At 38.1% G+C, this 17,257-nt stretch overlaps 1 protein-coding gene across 48 annotated transcripts in view; it reads right to left on the bottom strand.

The window, feature by feature from the left end:
• ARHGAP21 (Rho GTPase activating protein 21) overlaps positions 1-17,257 on the bottom strand; it is a 130,253-nt gene that overhangs the window by 28,340 nt on the left and 84,656 nt on the right. For 20 of the 48 annotated variants that reach the window (XM_086334412.1, XM_086334458.1, XM_086334417.1 and 17 more), the window contains 4 exons: positions 14,909-14,987; positions 12,004-12,058; positions 4,110-4,139; positions 897-2,787 (listed from right to left, as the gene is read on the bottom strand). In XM_086334412.1, the coding sequence (XP_086190538.1) occupies positions 897-2,787; positions 4,110-4,139; positions 12,004-12,058; positions 14,909-14,987 (2,055 nt within the window). Of the gene's footprint in view, positions 1-896; positions 2,788-4,109; positions 4,140-12,003; positions 12,059-13,074; positions 13,172-14,908; positions 14,988-17,257 lie in introns of all 48 variants that reach the window. The other 28 variants (XM_086334426.1, XM_086334431.1, XM_086334447.1 and 25 more) reach the window with 3 other exon arrangements.

Raw genomic sequence — 17,257 nt, 5'->3', positions numbered from 1 at the left:
GAGGTGCAGTGTGGTTGTGGGGCAGATCACGGAGGGCCTAGCCTTCCATAGGATTTTGGATTCTATTCTGAGTAACATAGGAAGCTAAACCAGGGTTCTGATCAGGAGTGAAATGATCTGATTTATGTTTTTAAAAACGTACTGGTTGCTGTGTGGATAAGATACTTGGGGCGTGTGGGAGCAGTCTAAAGCCTCAGTGAACATGATAGATGTTCTAGATCAGGGTACAGGCTTGTCATTTAAGTAATTTCTCCCCATCTATTCCAGGATTTATTCTAAGACAGTAATTTAGCAACAAAGAGGTCTTTTCAGTCGGCCCATGAATTAAAATTTATACAGAAATCAGCTTCAGAAAGTAAAAAGCACTGATGAAATGAAAGGTTGATTGCTAGTGATCCAAACTGTTCTACTTGGCTATGGTTTCAGCTGAATCAACAACCAAGCACAATTTGGTTTGCTGAGTCTCCCCAGATGGTAGGGATATGTTTCATCAAAATCAAGATTAACAGTGGGTATTGGGTATGCAAAGTTTAAAATAAAAAAAAAGGAAAATTGATGCTAGAAATAATTTTTGAGAGTAAAAGCTTATGGCTCTGGGGACTTCCCTGGGAGTCCAGTGGTTAAGACTCTGCCCTTCCACTGCAGGGGGCACGAGTTTGATTCCTGGTCAGGGGACTAAGATTCCTCATGCTGTGAGGTGCAGCCTAAATAAATAAATAAAAATACTTAAAAAAAAAAAAAAAAAAAAGCTTATGGTTCTGGTTTTTAGCAGAGTGTAGAAAATTCAGAACAAGTGTTTCAAGATCAGAGTAAAATTCCTGGAAACTAGAAATACTTTGCTGGAAAGATTTGTGACATATTTGACATGTTAACCAACAACTATGAAGTGAGCTCACCTATAAATGGGATGGAAGCCAAGGAATCACCAGGTGGAGTGGTACTTGAGGCCTTCCTCTCCTCCATCCTTTTTATATGGACCTCCCGGCGAGCATCATTAGGCAGCCAGCAGGTGGTGTCTGAGCCTGTCTCCTGGTCACTCACTGCTAAGATGTAAGACTGATGCCTTAAAGGCTGCGGTGTCTGGCGACCAGATGGAGGTTTTTCTCTTAGGATGACAGTTTCTTTATTATCTACAGCATTCGATTGCTGAATTTCCACCTCTTGTACATTTAAATCTTGATTCCTCTGAGTGACGGATAACTCAAAATCTGGAGTGCTAGCATTCTCACTTGCCAGAGCCGGGGGCTTAACAGAAGCTCCGGAAAGAGAAGGGGGCTTCCCAGTGTCCACTTGGTGATCGGGGGCACTTTCCGTCCGTAACCATGGCTGCTGATTCAATAAACTGTTTTGATGCAAGTGATTTACTGGTCTTTGGTCTTTGATAGAAAGAAATGAGTTCTGGCTGGAGGGCGGTTTCGCGACATGCATAGAAGGCCCTTTCAGAGAGTTACTTCGGACTTTCCCAAGAGGTGACCTGTCTTGGGAAATCCCTCGAGGCTGGGATATTCCACAAGCAGTTTGAAAATTTCTGCTGGGCTGCAGGGGTTTTAGATCTGCTGGAATTTTTTTAAACTGAGACACTGATCCCCCGATTCTGCTGCTCACTCTCCTGCTGTCAGAATTCACCACACTGGGAGCCACTGTAAAATTGGAGCCTCGGAAAGATTTGTGAATTTCTTGCTGCCTGGGTCTCTCGTAAATACCTCGCCGATCGTCCTGTTCGGTGAACCCACTCCACTTGTAAGTCTGCTTTCGTTCACCATTTGCATCCGGCGGTGGACATTCAGAATGGACGTTTTCCGAGGTTTCACCCTGTCCCTCGATGTAATCCCACGAGCGAGTTCTGTGGTTACTAAAACTAATAGAAGGAGATGTCAGCGCACCTTGAGAGGCACTCCTCGGACAATACATCATCAACACAGAGTCCTCCAGCCTCTCCTGGGACACGCTGCGCTGCCGGACCTGGATGGACTGGGGCACTCGGTCCTGAGAGGTGCTCCGACGCCGTACCTGCAGGGCAGCGCGGTTCAGCACCACCTGGTTATAATCCGCTGTGCTCTGAGAGGCGGCTCTTAAACTATCTAACCTTTCTTGAATGGTCCGACAGCCCATGTGCAAGCGCCGGTTATCAATATACTCTTTGTAAGTTTTATAGTTTTTCCAGTCTATGTGCTGATGGGAGTTGGGAGAGTAGTGGTTGACAGTTACGGAAGGAGACTCCACAGCTGGAGATCTGCTCACCAGACCTTCTGAGTGTCCGCCGTAGTGGCCAGATTTAAGTAAAATGCCAGAAGGTTCCAACGACCTGGAGCCGGGCTGGTGGATGAGATGGGCAGTGGGAACTGAGGATGGCGGTGAGGTGGTTCTCGTCGCTGTTTTGAAAGAGGGCTGTTCGTTTCGGCCATACCTCACTTCCTCAGTTCTGTGAGCGGGAACTGTGTGGTTGCTTCTGTTAGGTAATAAATCTACAACCTTCTCAGAAGGTACAATGACGGTCCTCACACTCTCATTGCAGACACACACTGCTGTGTTGGACTTGGCCACCTCTGGTGGTGACGGAGGCACTTGGATTTCCATCCTGTATGCCCTGCCGGGCTGCGTCAATACTGGGGGGCTAGTCTGCGGTTTGCTTGCTGTGGAGTCTGGAGGAGGTGGTTCAGGGGGCTGCGCCATGGCGGGAGGGGCGGATGACGGCCAGGGGTAGCAGACTGGTGGGGGCTCAGGGATGTTGCGGGCATTGCCGCTGTAGGCTTCATTGCCTTTCAGGTAGGCATCTTGAGAATACGCCTACATGGAGAGGAGAGAAATGGGTCACTTCAAACTCATCAAAGGAACACATTTCCAATCTTGCAATATAGTCTTATTTTACAGTGCCCTGCCTTGCTCCCCAGTGGCATTCGCTAAAGCATGCATGCAGACACAATGTAAGGGGGCTCCACAAATTCAGCTAGTCTCTCAGAAAGCAAATAAATTGTAGAATTTGCAAAAAATATAAATTACAATTGCCTATTTTCTCAAAAGATCTGAAACACATCAAATTCTATCCATTCCACCCGCCATAATTAGATATGGACATCTTGCTTTCAAAAATTTCCCCTGTTAAGTTTTATGTTTTTTTTTTTTTTTTCCCCCAGCAGTTGGCAGGTTAAATGGCTGCCTAATAAATCTCACAGCAAAAGAAGAACCTGATCTTTTGCCAGAGTGAAGGTGAAAATATTAAAAATCTTCACCAAATACATCTTTACTCTAGGTACTACTGCTATGATAAATAATATATAGAACATTGTCTTGCCAATTAATAACTGCTGAATTGCTAAAAATAATCCATTTTGATAAATTAGGTCCTCCAACAGCCATGTTAACTATTAAAATTTTTCAAATAGAGAATATGCACATATTAAAGGCATAAAATATGAATAAAGATAATTCATCTTCCTGTATATAATTTATATTTTTTATTTTACACTCATGCAAAATTGTATTGTACAAATTTATTTGGTCTCTTTTACCTGTTTTAAGGAGACATTTCTCTATTATGAACAGGCAAGCATGCAGTTCCAATTTTTTAAAATCAACTATTTATGAAATTATCTGGGAATATTTTTAAAAACTTAAAAGCAACAAATTAAATACAGAGACGCTACAAAACAGAGCTAATTAAGGTAACTCAGAATTATGTTCAACAGCTGAGATAGTTAGGTGTGGTGTCATGTTACATATCCTTCCCTAATCAAAACAAGCTTAATTCAAAACTATCTCCTGTCTTTGCATTAGACAGCTTGCAAAGCTCAAGTGCAGCCACAAACATAACATAACGTAACAGCAAAGTACTAGGAAAGGAGAGAAGGTGAGATGCTTCAAAAATATACAGGGATGCAGATAAATGTTATGTTTTAACATCAGTTATGCACAGGATACAAAAATCAAACATAAAAAGAAAAAAATAATAAAGAAAACAATGTATCACAAACACATTCTGCAAATTAGTAAGATTAACACCACGAAGAGATTCCTCTAAGCAAACTGACAGTTTTAATAGAATGGCTTATTACAAATTTCTACAAAACATGACTTAAAAAGCAAGGAAATGGCTTCTGTGCAGTTCTTACCAGAGCTGTGACATCCTTTGTAAATTGTAGCTAGCAGAAAATAGGAAAACATAGTAGAAGCTGCTTACTGACATAAAGACAGAATCATGTTGTCATATTGATGCTGGAAAACAGCAAGCTAAAAATACATCTATACTGAATCCTCTGGAAGGTACCAAGAGAAGTAAAGGGCAGTGAGGCATAAAGATTAACTTGAGTTTCTGTCTGAGCATCTTTTTCTCAGGCTTTTATCTGGCTCTGATTTGATTTGTCTACCATTCTTGAAAGCAAAATACATCTGGTAACATGCATTCCTGACAGATATTTTCTTTGATCTGCGCTGCTGTCTGATAATGTGCTAGGAAGCTTCCCTTCCACGCGAACAACATTGATGCCTCTCAGTTCCCCTGAGCTTCTTCCATCTCTGCTTCCAGATGACGAAACGAATGCTCTATTATGCATTTAAAATAGTACAACCTCCTCCTTCCCCTGTAAATCGGAGCACAACCACCAGCTGTCAGCTGACTGCCGCTGCCTTGACACTAGGACTTTGGAATGAAAGAATGACTGTTGGGTTAAATGGGTTTCCCTAAAAAATTAAGATCTTTCCACTCTGTCCCTTTTGTCCTGTTTGATTCGCTTAGAAAAATAACTACTTAGTGGACATGAAAAAATACTGCTTCCAGAGTAATTCTTTTTCATGTATAATGAATACTATAGAATCTGAACCAGGAGACCGTGAGAAACGAAAGCTAAGTAGATGAAAGAAAACATGCATACCATAATACTGTAAAGGTATGAAAACAGTCAATCCAAATAGACATTCTGGGCATTTGCCACTGATGTAATAAGCCTATCTTTTTCATGCTGATTACAGTCGCACTGATACTGTTACATGACAGGAAAACTGTGCAGATGAGTGTGCTGTCTGGTTCGGTGTTTCCAGAGCATGTATGTGCAGCTTTATGAAACATCACCTGAAAGGCTGTATTCTCTATGCTCGACAAAGTGAAGGTTGGCTGATGGGTTTCGTGACTTCTCAAAACTTCTACTACATTAACATACGCTATAAAACTCAGCATGAAGTTACAAATTTATTTGGCCATGGAACCCATTTTTTTTCCTGGGGGTTTTTACACAATTCGAATTTCTGCTAAGAAATGCTGTTCTAGAACTAATAATTTAGACATATTTCCTTTATTCAAATTCGGGGAGGAGTATTATCTTTTAATAATAGAAGTATATGACCAGAACTATTGGGTTGGCCAAAACAAACTTTTTGGTCAACCAATATTAAACACTTGAAAAGGTATTTGACATACTTTAGATAAAGCTAAAATTCCTAAATAGTCTATATTCATGGGTCCCCACTTCTGGGTAAAGTGATGGCAAAGGGGTCCTTAAAATACATACACATGGACCATGCATCACCAGTGGACTGACTAAACAGAATATCTTATAGATACAGTACTACTGTCTAATGTAAGCAAATATGCTCAAGACAACTAAAATATGAATTTATTCAGTAGTAGTATTGAATTTCCTCACATAGTCTCTCATTTCACAGATACTGAAAAAGATTGTAATTATTTAAATGTTTCTCATTCTCATAAAGTTTGGAAACCAATACAATCAATTAACATTCCTGGGGAAATCAACAGTGCTCTAAGGCCATTGTCGCTTAGTATGTGTTCCAGGTAAGTCATGAGAATAAACTTCAATGGCTATGCTAAGAGGTGTGGAATAGACAGAAATTAGCTCCATGATAAGCTAGGGGAGTAAACTAGGAACAGATAATATGCATTGTAAGGAGTCCTATTCTTCCATAATGCCATTAGGTTTTCTTCTGGAAAACAGTCTACTAAGGAAAGCTTTAGCCAGGGCTTGGGCAAACACTGGGGGTGGATTACAGCATTCCACTCTTCCAGGTGAACATGGAACCCATTGATTAAGTTTCCCATTCTGAAAACAGACTTTAAAACTCTATAACTTGCTCATAGCTGTGATTGTGGCATGCTTTTTCATGAGTCTTTCACTGAGACATCAGGGTCAGACATTTCAATGTTTTAACTACCCATTGGGAATCTCTGAATTGTCAACAGGCACCAATTAAACAGAATAAAATATCACTTAAAGTATTCTTTATCTAATGATATTCATTTATATAGTTTTTGTATAATTCTATTCTGTTATAATGATGTCAAAATCATCCTGTGTTAATACGTTAATAAGTCTGCAATGACATGAATTTGAGCAGACTCTGGGAGACAATGGAGGACAGAAGAGCCTGGCATGCTGCAGTCCAAAGGGTCGCAAAGGGTCGGATGTGACTTAGCAACTGAACAACAACAACCATCCATGGCATGGCCCAGAAATTTTTGAGACCAATGTCATAAGAATTGCATATTTGGCTCATAATCACTTTTACTTTTACATTTAAGTCCAAATGGATACTTCATAGTACATATCCAGAAGTTTTGATGGAATTAAACAATATTCAGATTTTTTTCAGACTGATTAAGCACTTGGGAATTCAACAGGATATGACCAAAAAAAAAAAAAACTCTGGCCAATTTTTTTCATTAGTCCTTTTAAATATCACTCTATGTTTTTTCTTGAATTTCCTTTACCCTTGTTCTTAAGTTTTATATCTTATAGTAGCTTAGTAGTTTAAAAGTTCATAATGTTAAAGTTCAAGCCATATCTAATGAAAACAGAATAGTAGCAACCCTGTCATGCCTACAGATCCAAAGGGTTCTCTAAGCGGGGGTTGAGGGGAGTGAGTAAGGAAAGATGCCTTACAAATGTCTCCATTTGGAATTAGAATTGTAAGGAGCATTTAAATAAAATGTAATGTTAACAGTCTGGATCTTAATTATATGTACAGTGCCTAACAGTAGCTAAATAATCCAAAAATAATCTTTCAGTTCCGTTTTAGTAGAATTGCATCCAAGTCACTTACCATACCCATTACTATAGTATTACTATTACCATACTGTATTTATTGCCTAGTAAATAATAAAAACAAACCAACAAAAAGAGTGCAGAATAAATAAGCTACTAAGATTAAAATTCCTGCCTACCAGTTCACTGTTAACAGGCTGATCTGTTAATTTTAATACCTGTACCTATGACAAAAGCAAAAATAACCACCTATCGTGTTTGTATAATTTTCAAATACATGCCAGATATGTCACAGTGGGGCATGGGAGAAGGGGATGTTGTGGACAGCTTATACCTTTCTAAATCATTTGAAACTTTTCTAACAAGTATGTATATTCTCATAATATTTTAAGTGAAAGTCGCTCAGTCGTGTCCAACTCTTTCCAACCCCATGCGCTGACTATACAGTCCACAGAATTCTTCAGAATACTAGAGTGGGTAGCGTTTCCACCAGGGGATCTTCCCAACCCGGGAATCGAACCCAGGTCTCCCACACATTGCAGGCAGATTCTTTACCAGCTGAGCCACGAGGGAAGCCCAAGAATACTGGAGTGGGTAGCCTACCCCTTCTCCAGCAGATCTTCCTGACCCAGGAATTGAACCAGGGTCTCCTGTATTGCAGGCGGATTCTTTACCAGCTGAGCCACAAGGGAAGCCCAAGAATACTGGAGTGGGTATCTAGCCTATCCTTTCTCTAGAGGATCTTCCCGACCCAGGAATTGAACCAGGGTCTCCCACACTGCAGGCAGATTCTTTTTTAAAAATATATTTAAAATAAGATAAAAAAGCAGAAGAAAGTAACTGCTTCAAACTTTCAAAATATGAAAGAACCTTCCAAAATTCCCGTTCTTGTTTCCCTATTCTAAAGCAGGACCACCCTGATGCACATGTGACAAATGGACACCTAATTTTAAATTGAAGAGTATACTGAGTGTGGAACATAATAAATAATTATTTGATTAGAAAGTGCTTCTGATAAATCTAAAGGAAAACTTCGGTTAAATTACATTTCTCAACGTATGTCACAATATTCGTGGAGTGGTGACTAGGGCAGTGGGTGCAGAGCCCAGAGACTGGTTATCCTGACAGCTCGGCAGTGGGACTGTGTCAGCCACAGGAATCCTTCATCTGGACCCAATGGCAGTGTGGAATGGTGGTTTAGCTTCAACTACAGGCTATATACAGTCTCAGACCTGCGTGGGTTCAAGTCTTAGTACATCACTTTCTTCCCTGTTACACCAGAAAAGCTGTTTAACCTGGCTGTGTTTAACAGAGAATAACATGAAGGAGGCTCCAAATGCCCTTGTCAAACACCAGACATACCTGAGAATCTCCAGAGCCATCACAACTGATCAACTCAAAATTCAATTTTGAGTCCATGGTGCTAAAGGCTTACCAAAATGTCTTGAGGTGTGAATGGAAAAGAATGCTCAGATCTAGCCCTCCTACAATGGGTCCATTTGAGGACATTTTTTTTTTCCCCCATTAGCATTGCCCTTCAGGGACTTCCCTGGTGGCTCAGATGGTAAAGAATCTGCCTGAAATGTAGGAGACCCAGGTTCAATCCCTGGGTCCGGAAGATCGCCTGGAGGAGGAAATGGCAACCCACTCCAGTATTCTCGCCTGGAGAATTCCATGGACAGAGGAGCCAGGTGGGCTGCAGTCCATGGGGTCTCAAAGAGTCAGACACGACTGAGCGACTAACACTACTATCACTATCGCCCTTCAGGCGACTTGATGGGTGATGGCTGTTTCATTCAATGTCTGAGACAGCAACACAATCATTTCACTTTTTAAAAAGTGCAACAGGAAGTGCTTTTTATTTTGTAATATCACCATAAAAATATGAACTTGTCTAAGATTATGATCATAGTCTAAAATATCATTACATAAGATGACTGAAATGAATACAAAACTAAACGTATTGTGGATCTAGATATGTTTAAAAAACAAGGCTGCCAAGTAAAGGAGTACTATTACCAGCACTAATTTAATAACATAATGAAGAATTCTCAATTTTACCAATACTTTGTGCTTTTCTTTTTTTAAAATTTTTTTACTTTGTGCTTTTCAACTCTGTATCACTGTCTTCTGTAAATTATGAGATTTATTATTATATACCAGTCCTTCCATGAGGCAAGTTTTAAATCAAATTTTCTACATCACCTCTCAAAGATGAGCTGAGGACCTCTAGAACCACTTGGTCTATACATTACTTGAGGAGCAAAAGTTCATGGACACCCCATCGTGCTGTTACCCAGGCAAACACATGTAGACTGAGAAAACAAGCCCTCTCTTGGGTAAATGATGTTTACAGTGGCTGTAAAAATGTTCATGTTTTCTTTACAATGAATATTCAACCTCACAGGGACAAATACATCTTTACAAGCATGTATTTTAAGTAACAGATTTAAGAGCAACATAAATATTTCTGAAGGCCTCTTGTTTTCACATGTTTTTTTAAATCCCAGATTCTCTTTGGATTTTATAGTGGCTTTTTAAAACGACACTTGTAGATATCCTAGCTAAAAACATTTATGTGGAAAAGAAGTTTCTGCATTTTGATGTTCTTTGGGGAACAAGGCATAACCTACATTAACTATATACACTCCTTCAATTTCCTAACAAATTACAGGACATGCAAATTTGAATGAAGACTGGGTTTTAAGGTGAGGTTTTCTTTTATTATCAAGGATATGGGCATTTAATTCTTTCTTTTTTTTTTAGAATATTTATTTATTTATTTCTTGATGTAGACCGTTTTTAGTCTGTGTTTAATTTGTTACAATATTGCTTCTGTTGTTTCATGTTCTGATTTTTTGGCTGTGAGGCATGTGGGATCTTAGGTCCCCCAACTAGGGATGGAACCCACACCTCCTGCATTGGAAGGTGGAATCTTAACCACTGGACCACCAGGGAAGTCCCTGGGCTTTTAATTTCTTATGCTTAAAATAAAACAACAAGTTGTAAGAATATGACTTTTCTGTTACAGTATATCAGGACCCTTTACTGAGGAACTTTGAAGATCTGTGTGCTTGGGTCAGCCCAGTGAACCAACTTTTCCCTGTGGTGCAACAATTTGTAGTTTCCCTCTACTTTAGATAAAACACAAGGAGACTCATCAATTAAACTTCCCACTGATCACATCCTTAGAACATTATTGCACTGTCGATCCCCTGCATCAACCACACAGCATACTAGGATGATCATTCTGTGCTTGATCCCTCCCCTCGGCGTTTATTCATTGCCAGCCACTCTGAAATGAACTGTTTCTTTCACTGTTCTAACAAAGTCCCACCAGTGCCTTCACCTTAGCAAGGAAAGAGTCTCCTAAAGATGACTCTTCAGTAGAGTTCTGTTTCGGAAGAGCACTCTGTCTCTGAGTCAGGAGAATGCAACAGTTCAAGGTCAAGCCTGCCCTACCCTGTAAGTATCACCTCCTGGTCCTTTGCATAAGTAGAGCCCTAGAAAATAAGCCCCTCTTTATTTTCAATCTAGTGACTTCACTGCCTTCCATGGTTATGACTGTTACTCTTTCACTGTGCTGAATGATCAGGGTAGGAACCCTGCAACTAATTCCACTTGATTAAGAAAACCATCATGGATGGTTATCCCTCCTTGATCAGACACCCCTGACCTCAACAGAACTGTGCACTTAAGAAGGATAATCTTTTATCAGTAAAACTGCCATTTTAAAATGAAATCATCCTGCCTTGAAAACACAAGGTTGATCTCCACGAATTTTGGTTAATTATATTTTATGTGTAAGCGAATCAGTTCGGTTCAGTTCAGTCGCTCAGTCGTGTCCGACTCTGCGACCCCATGGACTGCAGCACACCAGGCTTCCCTAAGTGGAATTATTAGGATTAGTTTTAGTAATATTTTTTTAAAGTGTTTACAAAGATTATTTAGCACTTTGGTTGAGCCAAGTTCAAATTAACACCTTATAAATGAAAAACATCCCTATTTTGATTCTTATCACAAAGATTCCATTAGTTCTGAGTAAAACAGCAATGCTGCTGCTGCTGCTGCTGCTGCTAAGTCGCTTCAGTCGTGTCCAACTCTTAGTAACCCCATAGACTGCAGCCTACCAGGCTCCTCCAATCCATGGGATTTTCCAGGCAAGAGTACTGGAGTGGGTTGCCATTGCCTTCTCCAAAACAGCAGTGACAATTCTCTAAAAGGAAGTTTTCTAAAAACCACAAACTTCAGCAGCCACTATTTCCCCAATCTAATTGTTTTATTCTGCTGAACTACAAAAGTCAATTGAGGAAAAGTATTCCTGAACAAAATTTGTCTTCTATTTTTACCATCGGCAGTATATAAGTTTAATAAAGGAGTTGAGTACTCCATTCAATTTGTTTTCTTTCTCAAGAGGAGAAAGATATTTTAAGACAAATGCTATAGGTTTTCAGCTATCTAATTTCATTCCCTCTCTAAGAGGTTAACGTATTTTTCCCTTAAGGTGTGGACTGTACTCATTGTGAACATTCCTTATAATGGAATGAATGAATACTGTTGAAAACTGTTCGGTAAGTTCATTTATAAGCAGTAATACTTATTGAAAAATTAAGAAATGGCTTTCATAAAACTTCTGACTTTATAATTTTTTTAAAAAGTCTAATTCCTGGGGATATATACTTGCATTCTGAGGTTTGGATTTTGGTCAAAGGAATAATGTAGAACACAACAGTGGGGCAAACAAACTCTGTAGGAATCTCATCCCAAATGACAACAGCAAGTTTACTGTGAAATCAATAAACATTCTCATGTTGCTTAACTGTAAAAAATTGACAGTGGTCTGTCTGTCTGTCTCTCTCTCTTTGGTAAAGTGTAGAGAAAAACAGAGTGTTTAAGGGTTTTCCCCCTTAGAATCTTTTTAAAAAAATCTAATTCACCTCTATCTTTAGAGAATTTTTATTAACATTCATAACTTTAAAACAATCCACATATTTGAACAAATAAAACTTACCACTTGGAGAATGTCTTCATCTTTTGGCATAACACTAAGTTCCAATGTTGTATCACTGAAATTGAATATACATAAACTATTTTAGGGGAGGCAAAAATTATACCAGAAGGACATAAAGGAAAAAAGAGGTAACTCAGGTATTTTTTAAGTTAATTATGAGTTTAACTTGCAGATTTTAAAAATCTTTATTTTAAATCCAAATCATTAAAATGAAAAGTAGTAATTTTTATGTGTATATAATAATTATGTATATATGTTTGAGCTATTCAGAACTGGTCAAGTGTTCTTTACAACATGCTTCTAATTTAGAAACACCAAGTAGATTACTTATATTGAATATTCCTGGAACAAAGCTCATCAATATATAATTATGTATTCCTTTATCTCAGGTCACAGAACAAATTACAAATTTTTACTACATAGTCTGTTTATCAAGTTAAAAACCCATTAACATGAAAATAATCAAAGAACCCTCAAATTTAACATTTTAAGCAATACTAAACATCCTAATTTTGAAATATTCCCTCTTGGCCTCAGAAGGGAAGGAAATAAGAGTTCACCATCACAACCATCAAAATGATGCCTTATCTTTAAAAACCATATATCATCTCAACTATTTGCTTTCTTCTCCATGATTTAATTTAGAGCTTTTATAGGAATAGCCCAAAGTCTCATTTTATTTTGGTACTGCAAGTGTCCTGTTGAAATAATAGACAAGTTTCTCTAGGTTTAAAACAGCTCAAAGGCAAAAATTAATATACCAAGTCCTGTGATATCAGAATTACATTGAGATATGCAAGGACAGTGGTGCGGTCCCCAGCTAGGGCCTCAGTATCTATCCTAACAATACCGGATAGATTTCCCCCCAATACAATCATGAGATTAAGAAACAAACAACAAAAAACCAAAAGTCTAATAATTTACTGGTGTCTCTATTTGAACCCTTAATTTTAGGTTCATAAATGCAAAGAGAATAGTAAACCAGTAAGAACCACAGGTTCAAATAAATTCCACTAAGAAAATATGTAAGTACTTGAATTTCAACATTTAGAGTTGGTAGAAAATACATACTGATGCTTAGATAAATTCTTCTGCAAGGATACATTTTTACATTAATACACTGCAGAATCTCAATGGCTTTGTGCTGCATTAATCCATTTGCTACCAACTGCAGACAAAAGGAACACAATTTTTTAAAAGAAAAATAAGATCATGAAAAAAAAAAACATTTTATTTATTTATTTAATTTTTCAAATTGCTATACTGGTGAAAAATTAAGACTGTCATTCCAAAATGTTATTATCGTGAAAGATGAACTGCATCAGTAACCAAAAAAAAAAATTAATGTGGAGTTTGAGGAAAACAAAGATTAAATTATGGTTGTTTTGGGAAATGGTATTTTTAAAGAAGACATGTTAAGAAATACCCTGAAAACTCTTAAATTATAGGTTGACAAAACACAGTTATATTTATCATGATCTAAATTATTTTCCAAAAGAAAATTTGGGTAGATCTCCCCACTGCCTCTGGAGGAAGCTTTCAATTCTTTACCAGTCCCCCGGTTTCCTCAATACTTAAGATCAAATAGGTGTCACTCAGGAACACCGAGAATTCAATAGTAAAAAGAATACTCTGAAATCAATAAATCATGATCACCCAACTGTAAAAGTGGCAACATATTAGGGCATTTGTGTAAACTGTTGTTGCTAAGTCACTCAGTCATGTCCGACTCTGCGATGCCGTGGACTGTAGCCTGCCAGGCTCCTCTGTCCATGGGATTTTCCAGGCAGGAATACTGGAGTGGGTTGCCATTTCCTCCTCCAGGGATCTTCCTGACCCAGGGATTGAATCTGTGTCTTTTGTGTCTCCTGCAGTGCAGGCAAATTCTTTACTCGTTGAGCCACTGGGGAACCCCACTGGAGAAGCTGGAGTAGGATGCCATTTCCTTCTACAGGGGATCTTTCCGACCCAGGAATTGAACCTGAATCTCTTACATCTCCTCCACTGGCAGGCAGGTTTTTTACCACTAACATCACCAAGGAGCCTTGTGTAAATAAGTGAGATTATAGCATGAACTGCTTTAGACATGGTTAGAGGAGCTTGATAGAAGTCTTCAGAAAACAGTCAACTTCAATTTAATTACAGACAGCTGAGTGTGGCTAACATAAAGCAATAGGTCACCTAAAAGTTACTGTATCTGAATCTGGGTAGAACCTCTTATGATGATGATCTGGAAATCAGACCCTCATAGAGTCATGGCTTATTCTTGATCGAAATTTAATATGCCAACCTCTTTGGCTTTTGATTTCTGTATTTGTAATTTTAAAAAAAAAGTCTAGGTGTGTGACAGAGAGAAAGAGAGTTGGACTAAATTATCTTTACAGTCAGTCACTCTATAAATACTATTCTACCTTTAAAACTCAAAATCCTATTCTGTAGAAAGTAGGCAGACAAGTGGATTAAAAGATGATTTCTTGTGGTCTTTGTTAAAACAAATGAATCTGAGCCAAGAATATTATTCAGTAAGCTATTTAAAGACAAGTTATCTTAGTAGTTTTAAAATAAATTATATATGCAAGTATTTATATACATATTATAAACAAATTTGATTGTCACTTCAAATAAAAGTAAGAAACTTAATGGCAAATATAAAATGTATGCCTCTCAGGCTCAAAAGGATTTTAATTACAAATTGAGTAAATTTGCCAAAACAATGCGACCAAATACGCCATCCTCTGGTAGTACGCGCTTGGTAACTTTCAAATGCATTTTCAACTTTAAAGGAAGGTTTCCTATCTTTATATCACATCAGCTTCTTACAGGAATACAATATTGTATTAAGTCTACTTTCTTCATTGATTTATAAAACCCATCTTTGGCCAAAATTAATCATGCCAAGACTTACCTGTTCTGGATTAAAGCAATTACTTGAGAATAGGTCTTTCCAATAACACTTTCTCCATTGACTTTTATAATTCGATCACCTTCAAAGAGGAATTAAAAAAACACATGAGGAATTCCTTTACAATGTCACTTCTGAGTACTTTTGTAATACTTCTTGAGTAATATACTTATTTTTGATCTATCCTTGCTCATTGTTTTGTAAAATATCTTTTATAAAAATGATCCTAAATTTTAATATATCCAGCTTATGAGACATAACGATGTTTTAAATGAAGAGTGCAGCAACTGATGAATTTAGAAACCTCGAAAAGTATTTTATCTCTAAATATTTATATATTTATATAAATAAAATAAATCCCCTAACTTTATTTATTTATTTTTTAAGCTTTTTGGCTATGCAGTGCAATATGGGGAATCTTGGCTCCTTGACCAGGGATACAGCCCTGGTGCAGAGTCTTAACCACTGGACCACTAGGGAACTTCAGTGTCCTCCAATTTTAGTCCAACTAATTTCCGTGTCATGTTCTCCCAGTCTCTTTAGTTTACTCATTAGTGCTGTACTGCAGAACTTAAATATGGGCATGCACATGGGTTTGACTTTATATATATTAACTTGTTCTTCATTTTCATGGGGTAAAGGACATCTGGACGACTCAAAAAAATTCAACGGAGCAGAAGAGAAAATAAATGAGAGAAAGGATAAGGGAAAGAAGAAAATAGAAAAAATGTACTTTTCATGTGCTTAGCACAGCCCCTCAACTATGACCAAAAAAACAATTAACAAATTAACAGTGCATCCTAATATATCTTAGGAATGACACCCAATACTTATACTTGTAGCTGAAAAGATATTTTAATCAAAAGGCAGTGAAAGATAGTTTTTCATTAATTCCATTTTAAATTATTTCATGTTTAAAAACAAAAGAAAGGGGTAACTATTTTAGTGTGTGCATTACTCTAAACTAAGTCCTAGCTAGTTTTTATGAAAATCATAAGTCACAAAATATTTCAGAACAAACAGACCACACACTGCAGATATGCAGCTGGGCTTGCTTGCATTGCACTGGAGACTTCAGTTACTCTTTGGGGACTTGGAGGGATGGAATGAATTGGGAGATTGGGATTGACACATATACACTGCTGATATGATGTATAAAATAGATACTAACGAGAACTCTACTGTACAGCACACAGGACTCTACTTGATGCACTAAGGGGTGTAAATGGGAAGGAAATCCAACATAGAGGGGTTATATATGTAAGTATAGCCAACTCACTTTGCTGCACAGCAGAAACTAACACAACACTATAAAGCAACTATACTGATAAAAATTTTTTAAATAAAGAAAATTTACCATTTTAACCAAAAAATAAGCTACTCTTTGTGGTGGAATGAACTAATTCATCTCTGGCAGGCCAGGCTCTTCTGAATTTGGAGCTTCAAGATTATTTTAATTAGATCAATAAATATCTTCATCATTTTACTATTTTGTTCACCTTTGTCAAAATTAAATGTATGCAAAATAGGTTGTTTTAAAGGGCCTCTGAGAATCCATTATTAAGTGGTAACTAAAAGAGCCCAATTTTTGAAATTAAAAGATCCTTGCTCCTTGGAAAAAAAGCTATGACAAACCTAGACAGTATATTAAAAAGCAGAGACATCACGGACCTTTGCGACAAAGGTCTGTCTAGTCAAAGCTATGGTTTTTCCAGTAGTCATGTATGGATGTGAGAGTTGGACTACAATGAAGGCTGAATGCTAAAGAATTGACACTTTTGAACTCTGGTACTGGAGAAGACTCTTGAGAGTCTCTTGGACAGCAAAGAGATCAAAATAGTCAATCCTAAAGGAAATCAACCCTGAATATTCATTGGAAGGACTGATGCTGAAGTTGAAGCTCCAATACTTTGGCCACGTGATGCAAAGAGCTGATTCACTGGAAAAAACCCTGGGAAAAGATGCTGGGAAAAACTGAGGGCAAGAGAAAGGGGCGATGGTTGAGAGGATGAGATGGCTGGATGGCATCACTGACTCAATGGATGTGAGTTTGAGCAAACTCATGGAAATAGTGATGGAAAGAGAAGCCTGGCGTGCTGCAGTACATGGGGTCGCAAAGAGTCAGACACCGCTTAGCAACTGAACAACAACAACAAAAGGGCCCACAAATTGTGTGTGCGTGTGCTAAGTTGCTCAGTCGTGTACAACTCTGTATTTCGGTCAGAATGTATCTATTTGAGTATCAAGAAGCATATAACTTACTGCTGCTGCTGCTAAGTTGCTTCAGTTGTGTCTGACTTTGTGTGACCCCATAGACGGCAGCCCACCAGGCTCCCCTGCATGGGGATTCTT

This window comes from Bos grunniens, chromosome 13, assembly GCF_055505025.1.
Source record: "Bos grunniens cultivar Pamir isolate PY7600 chromosome 13, Bosgru_T2T1.0, whole genome shotgun sequence".
Classification (NCBI taxonomy): Eukaryota; Metazoa; Chordata; class Mammalia; order Artiodactyla; family Bovidae; genus Bos; species Bos grunniens.
This window is presented reverse-complemented; position numbering and strand designations above follow the sequence as displayed.